General features: G+C 44.4%; 1 protein-coding gene across 1 annotated transcript in view; it reads right to left on the bottom strand.

Annotated features, from left to right (window-relative positions):
* nbeaa (neurobeachin a) overlaps positions 1–15,174 on the bottom strand; it is a 1,435,335-nt gene that overhangs the window by 1,133,971 nt on the left and 286,190 nt on the right. Inside the window, exon 13 of the mRNA XM_072477018.1 lies at positions 13,774–13,942. Within this exon, the coding sequence (XP_072333119.1) occupies positions 13,774–13,942 (169 nt within the window). The remainder of the gene's footprint in view (positions 1–13,773; positions 13,943–15,174) is intronic.

The raw sequence follows: 15,174 nt of genomic DNA, 5'->3' as shown, positions 1-15,174 counted from the left end.
AATGTCCTGGCTGATGCCAGGCCAGTAGACTGCCTGACGAGCTCTGCGTCGACATTTTTCGACCCCAAGATAACCCTCATGGATCTGTCTGAGCACCATGGCTTGCATGCTTTGGGGAATGACGATTCTATCTATTTTAGGAAGGATCCCCTCGACAACCATTAACTCGTCCTTAACGTTGAAGAACTGGGGGCACTGCCCCTTTTGCCAGCCATGAGCAAGGCATTGCATCACGCGCTGCAGTAGAGGATCTTTGGCAGTTTCTTTGCGTATCTGGACAACTCGTTCATCAGTGGCTTGGAGGTTGCTGGCAATCAACTGCACCTGTGCCTCGATGTGGCGAATGAAGTTGACCGGTTCACACAACATGGTGATGGATCGGGATAGGGCATCCGCGACGATCAGCTCCTTGCCCAATGTATAGATGAGTTCGAAGTCATATCGGCGGAGACGAAGAAGAATTCGCTGCAGCCGAGGTGTCATGTCATTTAAATCCTTCTGGATTATGTGGACTAAAGGCCTGTGGTCTGTTTCCACTGTGAACTTCGGCAGACCGTATACATAGTCATGAAACTTGACTATTCCTGTCAGGAGACCCAGACACTCCTTTTCGATCTGGGCATACCGTTGTTCGGCCGGAGTCATTGCCCTGGAGGCATATGCCAGGGCATATGATAGCGGACTTTATAGCGGACCCCCCAAACAAGCATTTGGCCCTGTTGAGCTGGAGGCCATTTTCATGAATCCTCTGGAAAATCTGTTTGAGGCGAGCAATGTGATCCTCGGGCATCGTGGACCAGATGGTCACGTCATCCACACAGACTCACACCCCCTCGATGCCCTCCATCATTTGCTCTATTATGCAATGAAATACTTCGGAAGCTGATATGATACCAAAAGGCATGCAGTTGTAGCAATACCTGCCGAATGGAGTGTTAAAAGTGCACAGCTTCCGACTGGACTCGCCCAACTGAATTTGCCAGAAGCCACAGGTGGCGTCCAGCTTGGTAAAGAATTTGGCGTGAGCCATCTCACAGGTCAATTCTTCACGCTTCGGGATCGGGTAATGCTCTCGCATGATGTTGCGGTTCAGGTCTTTGGGATCAATGCAAATGCGGAGTTCGCCGGAGGGTTTCTTGACGCAGACCATGGAACTGACCCAGTCTGTGGGTTCCGTGACCTTTGAGATGATGCCCTGGTCTTGGAGCTCGCGTAGCTGCATTTTCAGACGATCCTTGAGAGGAGCCGGCACCCAGCGAGGTGCATGGATGACTGGGGTGGCATTCGGCTTGAGCAATACCTTGTAGCGATATGGGAGCCTGCCCATCCCATCAAACACACTGTGATATTGTGTGAGAATGTCGTCTATGTCAGCCTGGAGATTCGCATTGGGCGAGGCCGTTGCCGGTGTCGAGGACGTGGCATGAACTCACTGTACAGATTTAGGAGTTTGCTTGCACGAGCACCCGAGCAGGGATGCCTTGTCAGGCCGGACGATCTCGAATCTCAACTGTGCCTTGATTGCCTTGTGAGAGACACCTAGCTGACATGACCCACTGGCAGCTATGGCATTACCATTGTAGTCAAGGAGCTGGCAGGCTAGCGGAAGAATGCTAGGAGTCTCTCACAAGGCGTGGGATGCTGTCAAGATGGTGTCAGATGCTGTCACGGTCCGACTGTGATATGAGGTTCGCAGACGCGCCAGTGTCCAATTTAAATCGGATGCGAGACTGGTTGACCGTGATGACGCACACCACTCGTCGTCAGGATCCACAGTGAGGATCGAAAGGCAGTTGGCAGGCACGGTAGAGACCAACTCGCGTGTGGTGATGATGCCCACCCTGTATGGAGACTCAAGGCAGTCAGCATCGGGGTCAGTTGGGCTGTCTGGATCAGAATCCTGCATGCCTTGTTGTACGCAGCGGACACGTCTGCGCTGCAGCAAGGATCACTGGCTGTTGTTCGGTGGAGCGGACCTGCAAAAGGCCGCGTAGTGGCCAGGCTTTCCACACTGTAGACATCGCCGGCCTTTGGCTGGACATTGCCGCTTTAAATGGGTGGAGCCACAATTCGGACACGTTATGACGCTGACGTCAGCACGTTCTGTGCGCCATCGCGCATGCGCAGTGCAGTCGGCCGACGTTTGCGCATGCGCCTCAGGGTCTTCGGCCTCATCGCCCACCTGGTCGTGGCGCGCATGCGATTGGAACAGAGAAAAGCGCGTGAAGCGGCCACTCTCCACGATGCTCAGGCCTTGCATTTTCGCTATGGCCTGCACCCTTTCTGCTTCGTGGGAGGCCAGTTTTGCAGTTTCTGCCGCCCTGATGTGGGAGTAGCGATTTCTGGCATGCTCATGGAAAACGCACGTTTCGATGGCAACGGAGAGGGTCAACTGTTTGATTTTGAGGAGCTGCTCCCACAGGGAGTCTGACTGGACCCCGAAAACGATCTGATCCCGGATCATGGAATCAGTGGTCGAGTCATAATTACATGACTGCGGTAGAATGCGGAGATGGGTCAAAAAGGACTGAAAAGGTTCATCCTTACCCTGAAGCCTCTGTTGGAAGATGTACCGTTCAAAGCTCTCATTCACCTCAATGTCGTAGTGGCTATCGAATTTCAGCAGAACTGTCTTGAACTTTGTCTTGTCTTCGCCATTGGCAAACGTATGCGAGTTATAGATGTGGATGGCGTGTTCCCCACAGTCAACAGGAACAGCGCGATCTTTCTGGCATCCGATGCTGCCTCGAGGTCGGAGGCCTCGATGCACAGGAGGAGCTTTTGTTTGAAGACTTTGCAGTTGGCGCCGAGGTTGCCAGAGATCCCTGAAGCTTCTATCTATCACCACCTCTGCCTCCCGAATGATCCGAAGTTCACCCAGCTCCAGTTCCCTAACGCGGTTTCTGAGGAGCTGGAGATGGGTGCACTTCCTACAGATTAAATCAGCAGGGACACTGACGGCGTCCCTCACCTCAAACATTCTGCAGGAGGAACATTGCACTACCTTCCCTGCCATCCCCTCTAGATGAAAAAGAAAAAGAAAGAAAGAGCTTACCTGTTATTCACTCCCCTTCTCAGCAAGCATTCACGCAGCAACCTCTGTGCCACGCACGATAACACCTGAGGAAAAAGAAAAGATAAACTACTTACCAGTCACCAGCCAGTCCCTTACCTGCAGGCTGTGACGTCACGGTTCAACTTCTTTCGACTTCTACCTGCCCTCGAGCCTTCCGCTCGGCTGGGATCCTTACAGCGGTTGGGTTTTTTTGGTTAGAGGAGGGGGTAGGGTGGGAAACACTGAAGAAGTGTTTTGGGTTTAAGTGGCACTTGAAAACAGCCCCTCCAAAAACCACCTTCAAGTTAGGGTCAGCACACGGACGTATGCAAATTTCCCTGGCAACAGCCAATCAGCAGCTCCGCTCTACTGCCCTCTGCTGGATGCTTGTCTTCACTTGAACAGCTCAAGTCTCTTGCTGAGGTACACCTTCAAGTTAGGGTGAGCACACGGACGTATGCAAATTTCCCCGGCCCTGTGTGCTTTATAATGTGGTGTCCTGTCTGGTGATTGGTTGTTATGTGTCGTTTGTGGTCATTGGTTATCCTGTGTGTCAATCACTGCCTCTCTGCATCTCATTATATACATGAGTGGATATTATGACACACTTCTTTTTGGTACACTCTGCTTCTTTCACTTAACACTCTCAGCACTGCTACAGCCTCTCTAGTTCCGCAGCACTTCCTGAAACCAAATTGATCATTGCCATGACAGAAAACTAGGTGGAATTATGAGTGGTGAGGTGGAAGTAAAGAGGTTTCAAGGCGATTTAGACAAGTTGAGTGAGTGAACAAATACATGCTAAATGCAGTACAATGTGGATAAGTGTGAAATTATCCACTTCAGTAGGAAAAACAGAATGGCAGGCTATTATTTAAATGGTGATAGGTTGGGAAATGATGATATACAAAAGGACCTTGTTGTCCTTGCACACCAGTCATTGAAAGCAAGCATGCAGGTGCAACAGGGAGTTCGGAAGGCAAATGGTATGTTGGCCTTCATTGCAGGAAGATTCAAGTACAGGAGCAAGCCTGTCTTACTGCAGCTGGACAGGGCCTTGGTGAGACCACACCTCGAGTACTGTGTGCAGTTTTGGTCTCCTTACTAAGAAAATATGTACTTGCCCAGAGAGAGAACAGCAAAGGTTCACCAGACTGATTCCTGGGATGGCAGTTCTGAAGTACGAGGAGAGATTGGGTGAACGAGGCCTGTATTCACCGGAGTTTAGAAGAATAAGAGGGATCTCATTGAAATACATAAAATCTTACAACGCTGGACAGACTGGATGCAGGAGGTCTAGAACAAGGAATCATGGAATCAGGATACAGAGTAGGCTATTCAGGACTGACATGACGAGACATTTCTTCACTCAAAGGATTGTGAACCTGTGCAATCCTCTAGCACAGAAGGCTGAGGAATCCAAAGTACTAAACATTCTAGACACTACAGCGTCAAAGGGTATGTGGAGAGAGTGGGAGTGTGGCATTGGGATAGAGGATCATCCATGATCAGCTTGAATAGTGGAGCAGGCTCAATGAGGTGAATGGCCTACTTCTGTTCCTATTTTCTATGATACCATGTCTTTGTTTCTATGTAATTATTTGCTTTGGTTTCTAATCTATTGGTTAACTTTAGCATTCATTTGAATGCATGTGCAGTCAATGTGTAATCATTGAGCTATCCAAGCTCATCTAATTCTGGTCTCTTGAGCATCCCCCGATTTTAATGACACCTTCACTGGTGGCTGTGCCTCCTGCTGCCTAAGCCCCTCCCTAAACCTTCCCCTCCCTACCTCACTTTCTTTCTTTAAGGCATTCCCTAAAACCTAGCTCTTCACCAAGCTTTTGGTAATCTGCCCTAATATGCGTTGTCTGGCTCAATCTTATTTTGCTTTATAATGCTCCTGTACAACACAAACGGGCAGCACGGTAGCATTGTGGATAGCACAAATGCTTCACAGCTCCAGGGTCCCAGGTTCGATTCCGGCTTGGGTCACTGTCTGTGCGGAGTCTGCACATCCTCCCCGTGTGTGCGTGGGTTTCCTCCGGGTGCTCCGGTTTCCTCCCACAGTCCAAAGATGTGCGGGTTAGGTGGATTGGCCATGCTAAATTGCCCATAGTGTCCAAAATTGCCCTTAGTGTTGGGTGGGGTTACTGGGTTATGGGGATAGGGTAGAGGTGTAGACCTTGGGTAGGGTGCTCTTTCCAAGAGCCGGTGCAGACTCGATGGGCCGAATGGCCTCTTTCTGCACTGTTGATTCTATGATTCTATGATTCTATGAACACTGCGGGATGTTGTATTACATTAAAAGTACTATATAAATGCAAGATGTTAGAATGTTGTGGTACAGGAAGATTGTTTCTCCAAGTTAGAGCAAGGGTAGATAGCTTGGAAGGAAGGATCTTTACCTTAGGGCTAATGATATAAAATCATGACATTGTTGTTTCTTGGAATCCTCATACACCCGATGCAAAATTTAAGGCAGAAAGCATTTCAATTCTTCCCCTTTCCCCTTCACTGTGAGAAAAGCCAAGAAAACTTTAATCCTTGAGAATGAAATAATCCACCTCATCCCTCTTCGGTGGCATGAATTCCAGGCCTGGAAAGGATAACAGAATAGTTCCCCATCGTTCTCACCACTTCCATCTCTGTGCCCTCCCCTTCCCCAAATGAGGCCCATAATCCCATATCCCTCTCACCCTACTTGAATTGAATACTGAATTTGGTCTTGATCTTTCCCCGCCAAACCACACACAATACCACAAGATGAAAATTAATGATTTTGATTTGACCTTTTCTTTTAAATTTTTCATGCATCATTTTAAAAATTGTTCACTTCTACATAGAACATAGAACGATACAGTGCAGTACAAGCCCTTCGGCCCACGATGTTGCACCGACATGGGAAGTCAAAAAACAAAAGCCATCTAACCTACACTATGCCATTATCATCCATATGCTTATCTAATAAACTTTTAAATGCCCTCAATGTTGGCGAGTTCACTACTATTGCAGGTAGGGCATTCCACGGCCTCACCACTCTTTGCGTAAAGAACCTACCTCTGACCTCTGTCCTATATCTATTACCCCTCAGTTTAAGGCTATGTCCCCTCGTGCTAGCCATTTCCATCCGCGGGAGAAGGCTCTCACTGTCCACCCTATCTAACCCTCTGATCATTTTGTATGCCTCTATTAAGTCTCCTCTTAACCTTCTTCTCTCTAACGAAAACAACCTCAAGTCCATCAGCCTTTCCTCATAAGATTTTCCCTCCATACCAGGCAACATCCTGGTAAATCTCCTCTGCACCCGTTCCAAAGCTTCCACGTCCTCCCTATAATGAGGTGACCAGAACTGCACGCAATACTCCAAATGCGGCCGTACCATAGTTTTGTACAGCTGCAACATGACCTCATGACTCCGGAACTCAATCCCTCTACCAATAAAGGCCAACACACCATAGGCCTTCTTCACAACCCTATCAACCTGGGTGGCAACTTTCAGGGATCTATGTACATGGACACCGAGATCCCTCTGCTCATCCACACTTCCAAGAATTTTACCATTAGCCAAATATTCCGCATTCCTGTTATTCCTTCCAAAGTGAATCACCTCACACTTCTCTACATTAAACTCCATTTGCCACCTCTCAGCCCAGCTCTGCAGCTTATCTATGTCCCTCTGTAACCTGCAACATCCTTCCGCACTGTCGACAACACCACCGACTTTAGTGTCGTCTGCAAATTTACTCACCCACCCTTCTGCGCCCTCCTCTAAGTCATTTATAAAAATGACAAACAGCAACGGCCCCAGAACAGATCCTTGTGGTACGCCACTTGTAACTGAGCTCCATTCTGAACATTTCCCATCAACCACCACCCTCTGTCTTCTTTCAGCTAGCCAATTTCTGATCCACATCTCTAAATCACACTCAATCCCCAGCCTCTGTATTTTCTGCAATAGCCTACCGTGGGGAACCTTATTAAACGCTTTACTGAAATCCATATACACCACATCAACTGCTCTACCCTCGTCTACCTGTTCAGTCACCTTCTCAAAGAACTCGATAAGGTTTGTGAGGCATGACCTACCCTTCACAAAGCCATGCTGACTATCCCTAATCATATTATTCCTATCTAGATGATTATAATTCTCGTCTCTTATAATCCCCTCCAAGACTTTACCCACAACAGACGTGAGGCTCACCGGTCTATAGTTGCCGGGGTTGTCTCTACTCCCCTTCTTGAACAAAGGGACCACATTTGCTATCCTCCAGTCCTCTGGCACTATTCCTGTAGCCAATGATGACATAAAAATCAAAGCCAAAGGCTCAGCAATCTCTTCCCTGACCTCCCAGAGAATCCTAGGATAAATCCCATCAGGCCCCGGGGACTTATCTATTTTCAGCCTGTCCAGAATTGCCAAAACTTCTTCCCTACGTACCTCAATGCCATCTATTCTAATAGCCTGGGTCTCAGCATTCTCCTCCACAACACTCTCTTTTTCCTGAGTGAATACTGATGAAAAATATTCATTTAGTATCTCGCCTATCTCTTCAGACTCCACACACAACTTCCCATCCCTGTCCTTGACTGGCCCTACTCTTACCCTAGTCATTCTTTTATTCCTGACATACCTATAGAAAGCTTTTGGGTTTTCCTTGATCCTACCTGCCAAATACTTCTCATGCCCCCTCCTTGCTCGTCATAGCTCTTTTTTTAGATCCTTCCTCGCTACCTTGTAACTATCAAGTGCCCCAACTGAAACTTCACACCTCATCTTCACATAGGCCTCTTTCTTCCTCTTAACAAGAGATTCCATTTCTTTGGTAAACCATGGTTCCCTCGCTCGACGCCTTCCTCCCTGCCTGACCGGTACGTACTTATCAAGAACACGCAGTAGCTGTTCCTTGAACATCTCCACATATCCAGTGTGCCCAACACTTGCAGCCTACTTCTCCAACCTACCCCTCCCAAGTCATGTCTAATGGCATCATAATTGCCCTTCCCCCAGCTATAATCTTGCCCTCCTGCACACATATGACCCATCTAATGTACTCGAACTATATCTTTTCCAGTCAATATTTGGAAAGTTAAAGTCTCCCATAATAACTACCCTGTTACTTTCACTCTTATCCAGAATCATCTTCGCCATCCTTTCCTCTACATCCCTAGAACTATTAGGAGGTCTATAGAAAACTCCCAACAGGGTGACCTCTCCTTTCCTGTTTCTAACCTCAACCCATACTACCTCGGAAGAAGAGTCCCCATCTAGCATCCTCTCCGCCACCGTAATACTGTTCTTGACTAGCAGCGCCACACCTCCCCCTCTTTGCCTCCTTCTCTGAGCTTACTAAAACACCTAAACCCCGGAACCTGCAACAACCATTCCTGTCCCTGCTCTATCCATGTCTCCGAAATGGCCACAACATCGAAGTCCCAGGTACTCAATTAGGTGTTACAATCCACAATTTTCGTTGTAGTTTGCCAAACTTCCAACTTACAATATCCTCAAACAAAAAATCATTTATCTCATGCCGATGTCTAAATATGTACATAAATGGAAGCAAATCTCCGATGCTTTCTATCAGCCATAACCAACCAATCCAAAATCAACATCCATTTACCGGTCCTCTCTGTTCACAATCTCCATGTAATGTGCTATTGGCTACATTTTCTCCAATAGAAGTAAAATAAACCTGTTGGACTTTAACTTGGTGTTGTAGACTTCTTACTGTGCCCACCCCAGTCCAAAGCCGACATCTCCTCATCATATTTATCTATAGATTGTTTATCTTTATGTTCTTTAATCCACCATATCGATCTTGTATTATCTTTTGCAAACTGCTAGTCCATTGATCTGCAAAATTTTCCAGCAAGTTAATAATGGGCTCAGTCACCTTTCATTCCATCAAAACGGTTAATTTCCAGGTCAACTCTTCTAACTAGGCGATGACATTATTTTCCAAGTGTTTACCTAACTACAGATCATTTATTTCCCGATGCAAAATCAAATCTATTAGTTCATCCTTCTTTATTGAATATGCAACATACTGATTACCAAATACATTCAAGGACCCCTTCTAAATCTGGTCATAAACCTTTGTCTTACTGCAGTCTCTCTTAGGATAATATCTCAATTAGTTGCAACAGCTACTCTGTAAGCACCCCTTCTCTACAAATCTCAACCTTGGATTCAGTTTTTACAGAAAGAGATATCATAATAGACCTTTAGAAGCAGTCGATTATTTTTGTCAACTACATTATTTTCTCAATCCTGCACCTCAGAAGAACAATGCAAGAGAAAGTTACACAGTTTTGGTCAATTGCTGCTACAGGAAAGAGGGAAAGCATCTTAATGGTGAATGCATATTTCACATTCCGTCATAAGTTTAATTTAGGGGAGTGGAAAAGATGGAAGGATATGATTGAAGCTCATTTTCAATATCTCCTTTCCATTTGCCATCACAAAATACATTTTTACTCTTCAGAAATTACCAACACTTTCATTGTTATTTATAAACCACAGCACAACCAAGTTAATACAACATATGAAAAAAGAAAACAACAGAATGTATAAACAAATTAATTTGGATAAAATGGAACTAATTTGAAGTATTTGCTATTTACATTGCTTATTATTTTTAAATGCTCCAAAAATATGCAAATGTACAATTAGGACCAAAGTGTCCCCAACACAAGGTAATTACTACACAGCTCACCATTACTTGTGTTGGATTGTTGTGTAACCCATTCTTACATTGGTTAAAATATACGTGGTGGGTCCCAGTTTTGAAGGCTGACCTAAATACAACTATGTTCTCAGCAGAATCTTGATCTGTGGTTTAAAACTTATTTCTGCCTTCCAATTGCATTCCAAGCTTTCTATCACTGCTCCAATTAAGCTCAAAACAAACTTCAAGAATGGCACCTCATCTTCCAATGCTCCAGAGTAGAAGGGGCATAAAAAAAGTCAGGCAAAATTTCAACTCCAGGTCAACATGAAGCTATCTTGTTAAAAATGCATGCATGGACATCAGGTGCAGAAAGGACTCCTGTGGCAAAGGTGCCCCACAGTCGAATAGCCGACCGATACTCACCGTATAGGCTCACACATGAAGAATAGACCCTTGGGTGAGGTACCGGAAGGCTGCTGGTGCCTGTGGAACCATACCCCAGCATGAGTCACCACCTTCAGGAGAGGAAAGAAGGGGAGAAAATTGGGGGAAAAAATTCTTTAGCTTTACTCCGTGTCAACAGTGGAAGAGTAAAGTCTCACCATGTGACAACTACACACGAATCACAGGCAGTGCAATAGCACAAGTAGGCTTGCCTCAACAGAAGACTTGGGAGTGAGCTCAACCAGATCACTGGATAAACAAGGTTAGCAACATTTAATAAGGGGATCTTTCATCTTAGCATGATGGGAGAAAAAGACCTACTGATTATCGAACAGTAGCAAAAATAGTAATGGTCAGATTACCACCATCCTAATGGCTGAGGATGTATGACAACTTTATTGAAACACAAAAATCAAAACATTGTGCATAATAATCAATGCCAAAACACTTGAATGCAAGACAACTCTAGTCAAACACATAGTAAAATAAACCATTCCAAGTTCCACAATTAAGCAAAAGATCAATTTATTTTCAGTGACTTTGGAAAGGTTTTTCTGCAGGTTATGGTTCAAAATCAATATCTGTCTGAAAATACATGAATCTGACAGAATCTTTTTTCCCATCAATTGCCATAAATCATTCCCAGATCAACGTCAACAAATAAAATTGACAAGAAAATCTATTTTTTAAATGATGTTGATTGAGGGATAAATATCAGCCATGACTTCAGGGATAACTCCCCTGCATTTCTTTGAAATATTGTCATTGATCTTTTACGTTCATCTGAGCAGAGTGGACTTGGTTTAATACCTCATCAAAAAGAGCACCTCCAATGATGCAGCACTCCTGCAATAATCAGTGTCAGTCTAAATGTTTGCACTCAAGTCTGAGTGGGACTTGAACTCACGGCTTTCTGATTCAAAGATAAGACTGCTATCCAACGAACCACCGCTGATACATTTATTTCAGATCTTTTATTACTTTGCCCTTTAAATAAATCAGTTCATCATAACACTAGTTTCATGAACATGATTTAAATTGAATGTTCTGCATGCCAAATGGTGGGAAATAGCATTTCAGTTCCATATGTTAAAGAAGCTGTCACTTGTTTTCGGGTGAGCTTCCACCACTTGTCTATTTGGAAACACCAACGGTATGCGGAATGGACAGAGATCAGTTTGGGATTGATATCTGCTCAATTTCATGTCCCTTTCCATTTTATTCATGCCATTGCCCCATTTAGTCTTTTCTCATGGCAAATTAGAAGAAATAGTGATCAAAACGTTTCCGGAAAATTCAACCGAGTGCCCAGAAACATTTCCAGTTCACTTCACACAAATTAGCACGTGCTGCTGCCATTTGAAAACTACCTTGATATGGTTAAAAACCACTTTCCCGTAGCACTGCTGCCTCACGCGCCGAGGACCCGGGTTCGATCCCGGCCCCGGGTCACTGTCCATGTGGAGTTCACAAATTCTCCCCGTGTCTGCGTGGGTCTCACCCCCACAACCCAAAGATGTGCAGGGTAGGTGAATTGACCACGCAAATTGCCCCTTAATTGGAATTTTTTTTTTTATAAAACACTTGCCAGAATCCAATTTGGGAAACTTCATAGCAAAGTTACACCACACCATTTGTGCCAGCACAAAGTCAAAATTTCCTACTTCCTACCTTAGTCTAACTTTCACAAGCTTTTTTCCCAGGTGATTCCATTAATTTCTTGCTTGTCATCCTAACAACAACTTGTAATATACAGTGTCCTTAACACTATAAACATTGGAAGGGGGGGGGCATTGGGGCAGAGGGATGAGGGTAGCATAGTAGCAATGTTGCTCGAGTACTAATCCAGAGGTTCAGGCTAATGCTCTGGGGACAAATCCCACCATGGCAGCTGGTGCCATTCATTCAGTTAATTCAATTAATTAATACACCTGGAATTAAAAGCGAGGCTTAATAATGGTAACCTTGAAACTATCATTGATATTCGTAAAAACACATCTGGTTCATTAATGTCCCTTCGGGAAGGAAATTTGCCATCCTCACCCAGTCTAATCACATGCAATTCTGGGCAAACTGCGACGCCTCTTAAATGTCCTCTGATATAAGATAGACCAGGTTAAAGTCCAACAGGTTTGTTTCGAATCACTAGCTTTCGGAGCACAGCTCAAGGAGCTGTGCTCTGAAAGCTAGTGATTCAAAACAAACCTGTTGGACTTTAACCTAGTGTTGTAAGACTTCTTACTGTGCTCACCCCAGTCCAACGCCGGCATCTCCACATCATAAGATAGACCGTAAGATACCGAAGCAGAATTAAGCCATTTGGCCCATTAAGTCTGCTCCACAAAGCTTAGCCTAGCAAGCTACTCAATTGTGGCAATTAGGGATGGGCAACAAATGCCGGTCTGGCCAGTATCTCCCACATCCCATGAAGAATACATATTTTTAATAATCCCAGAATGCTTCACAAGAATTTTATCATACAAAACATTTAACACCAAGCCACAAACGAGATATTAGAATAGGTGAAAGACATAATTTTTAAGGAGTACCTTAAAGGAGGGAGGAGACGCAAGCTTAGGGAGGAATATCAGAGTTTAAGCCCCAGAGAACTGAAGGCAAGGCTGCTAATAGTGGAACAATGAAAATTTGGAATGTGCATTTAATAAGGACACGGGGACTCCACAGCGAGTAAAATAAGAGCAATGTTTTATTTATACAAACGATATATGCACTATCCGGTATATCCCTACCGGGCTCCATTTTGGCGGTGCCTTACTGGCCGACCTTATATATATTGGGCAATTGAGATACTCCGTAAGACAGAGATCTTAGACAGTAGGATGCTATAAAGATAGCAAAGGAAAGGCCATGGATGAATTGGGAAGGAAAGATAAGAATTCTAAAATCAAGGCATTGCCAGAGAGGCAATATCGGTCAGAAACAGAGTGATGGGTGAATGGGGCTAAGAGCATGTTAGGTTAGGAGCAGAAGATTGAGTGCTAGATGAACTCAGGTTTACAAAGGGCGTAAGGTGGGAGATTGCCTAAAACAGCATTATAGTAGTTGGACCTTGAGGTTGCAAAGGCATGCATGAGAGCTTAATCATTAGAAAACCAGTTATAAAAACCAGAAAACCAATGCACTGGTACTTTCACTACAAGCAGTACTACTACATTGATGTAAGTGTGTTCCGGCTAGTAAAGATACCAGCAATCTTATATTATGCAAAAAGTTCTCATTGTGGAGACTCAAAGGGTTGAATGGCCTGCTCCAGTACCTATGTTTATATTTTTTATCTGCTGAAATATGAAACAAATTTTCTCCATCAACATTTGTGTGTGTTTCACGGAAAGTATCTTAACAATGTCAAAAATCCTTTGATTATGACAATTGTAAATCTAAGCTGTATTTTGTAGCTGTTACTTTAAGCAACAATTACAATTGTTGGCTCAAATAAGAAAGTGCTCAAATAAGAAAGTAAATCAAATATGCTGAAACATTTGAAACCAGCAATATTAGAATTTTGGAGAAGGAACAAGAGAAGATTCTGCTAATTGCAATTTTTGTAATATTAGAAAAAAAGTTTCATATAATTCTTACCTTGCCCTTTGGTAGATATGCCACTGCAATCAGATGGATTAACTACCCAGTAGTAATACTTAAGAGTATGCATTAGCTGCAGCACAGTACCCACTCTACGTATAGTACTGTAAATAGTAGCAGTGCCAATGAATTCAGCAGACAAATAAGTATAAAGTGAAAGTTGCACCTGTAAATTAAACATAAAAGATTATTTGCTTCATCTGCGAAACACTGTGAAACCTATGCCTAAAAATGAATGTTAACATAACAAAATCATTTGTACTAAAGTTAATTATAGTAAAACCTTCAAAGTTGTGCAAACAATCGATTATTACCAAGTCACCAAAACCTTAATTATTTTACCAATACTGGCCTGAGGCAACATCTTACTCTCCACCTTGCTCCACTCTGGTCTCTTTACTCTTGGCCTCCTGCAGTGTTCCAATGAAGTTCAATGCAAGTTTGAGGACCAGGGGCGAAATTCTCCTACCCGCCCCGCCACATTTCTGCCCCGACCGGCCGGCGGGAGTCTCCGTAACACTGGCCGGTCAATGGGGTTTCCCATTGTGGGGCAGCCCCACGCCGTCGGGAAACCCCCGGGCGCCAGCAAAACGGAGACTCCCGCCGGCGGAGAATGACGCCCCAGATTCGGCAATTAGGCATTTTACAGCTTTGGGGTTCAACTCGATTTCAACAACTTCAGTCCATAACTTTTGTCCCTGTTTTCTTTGCAGATTCTGATTTGCCTCCCATATTTTTCTCTTTTTTGGGGCTTTACACAGCAGCGGTTCACCAGTCTGCCAACCACACTCGTTCCAAACACACCTTTTCTTTCTTTACCTGTCCCATTTTGCCTATCAATGGCCTTGCACCACCAACTCTTTGGTCATTTAATCTCTCCTACCTTCCATACTATCACAGACTTTATACCTCTTGTTCTCTTTCCAAACTTCCCCCCTTTTATTTTCTTTTCTTGACAAATATATGAATAGGATGGGAATAGAAGGATACGGACCCAGGAAGTGTAGAAGATTGTAGTTTAGTCGGGCAGTATGGTCGGCACGGGCTTGGAGGGCCGAAGGGCCTGTTCCTGTGCTGTACATTTCTTTGTTCTTTGTTCTTTGTTTAACTGCCTAAAACCTAATACATAGCTACCTTTTCTCAGTTTTAAAGGATTATTGGCCTGAAACATTAACTCTGTTTCTCTCTACATGGACGTGCTGAGAAAGTCCAGCATGTTCTGTTTATTCTTTTAGATTTCCAGCATCCACAGTATTTTTGCATTTATCTCGTGCCTCTAACATAGTGAAAAGTCCCAGGGGGCTATACCAGATCACAGCCAGACATAACTTAAAACCATGCCAAAGAAGGAGATGTTTAATTGATAAAAGCTTTGTCAAATAGGTAGATTCTACGAAA

This window comes from Scyliorhinus torazame, chromosome 15 (genome assembly GCF_047496885.1).
Source record: "Scyliorhinus torazame isolate Kashiwa2021f chromosome 15, sScyTor2.1, whole genome shotgun sequence".
NCBI classification, from domain to species: domain Eukaryota; kingdom Metazoa; phylum Chordata; class Chondrichthyes; order Carcharhiniformes; family Scyliorhinidae; genus Scyliorhinus; species Scyliorhinus torazame.
The sequence above is the reverse complement of the archived record's forward strand: the minus strand, read 5'-3'. Positions and strand labels throughout refer to the sequence as shown.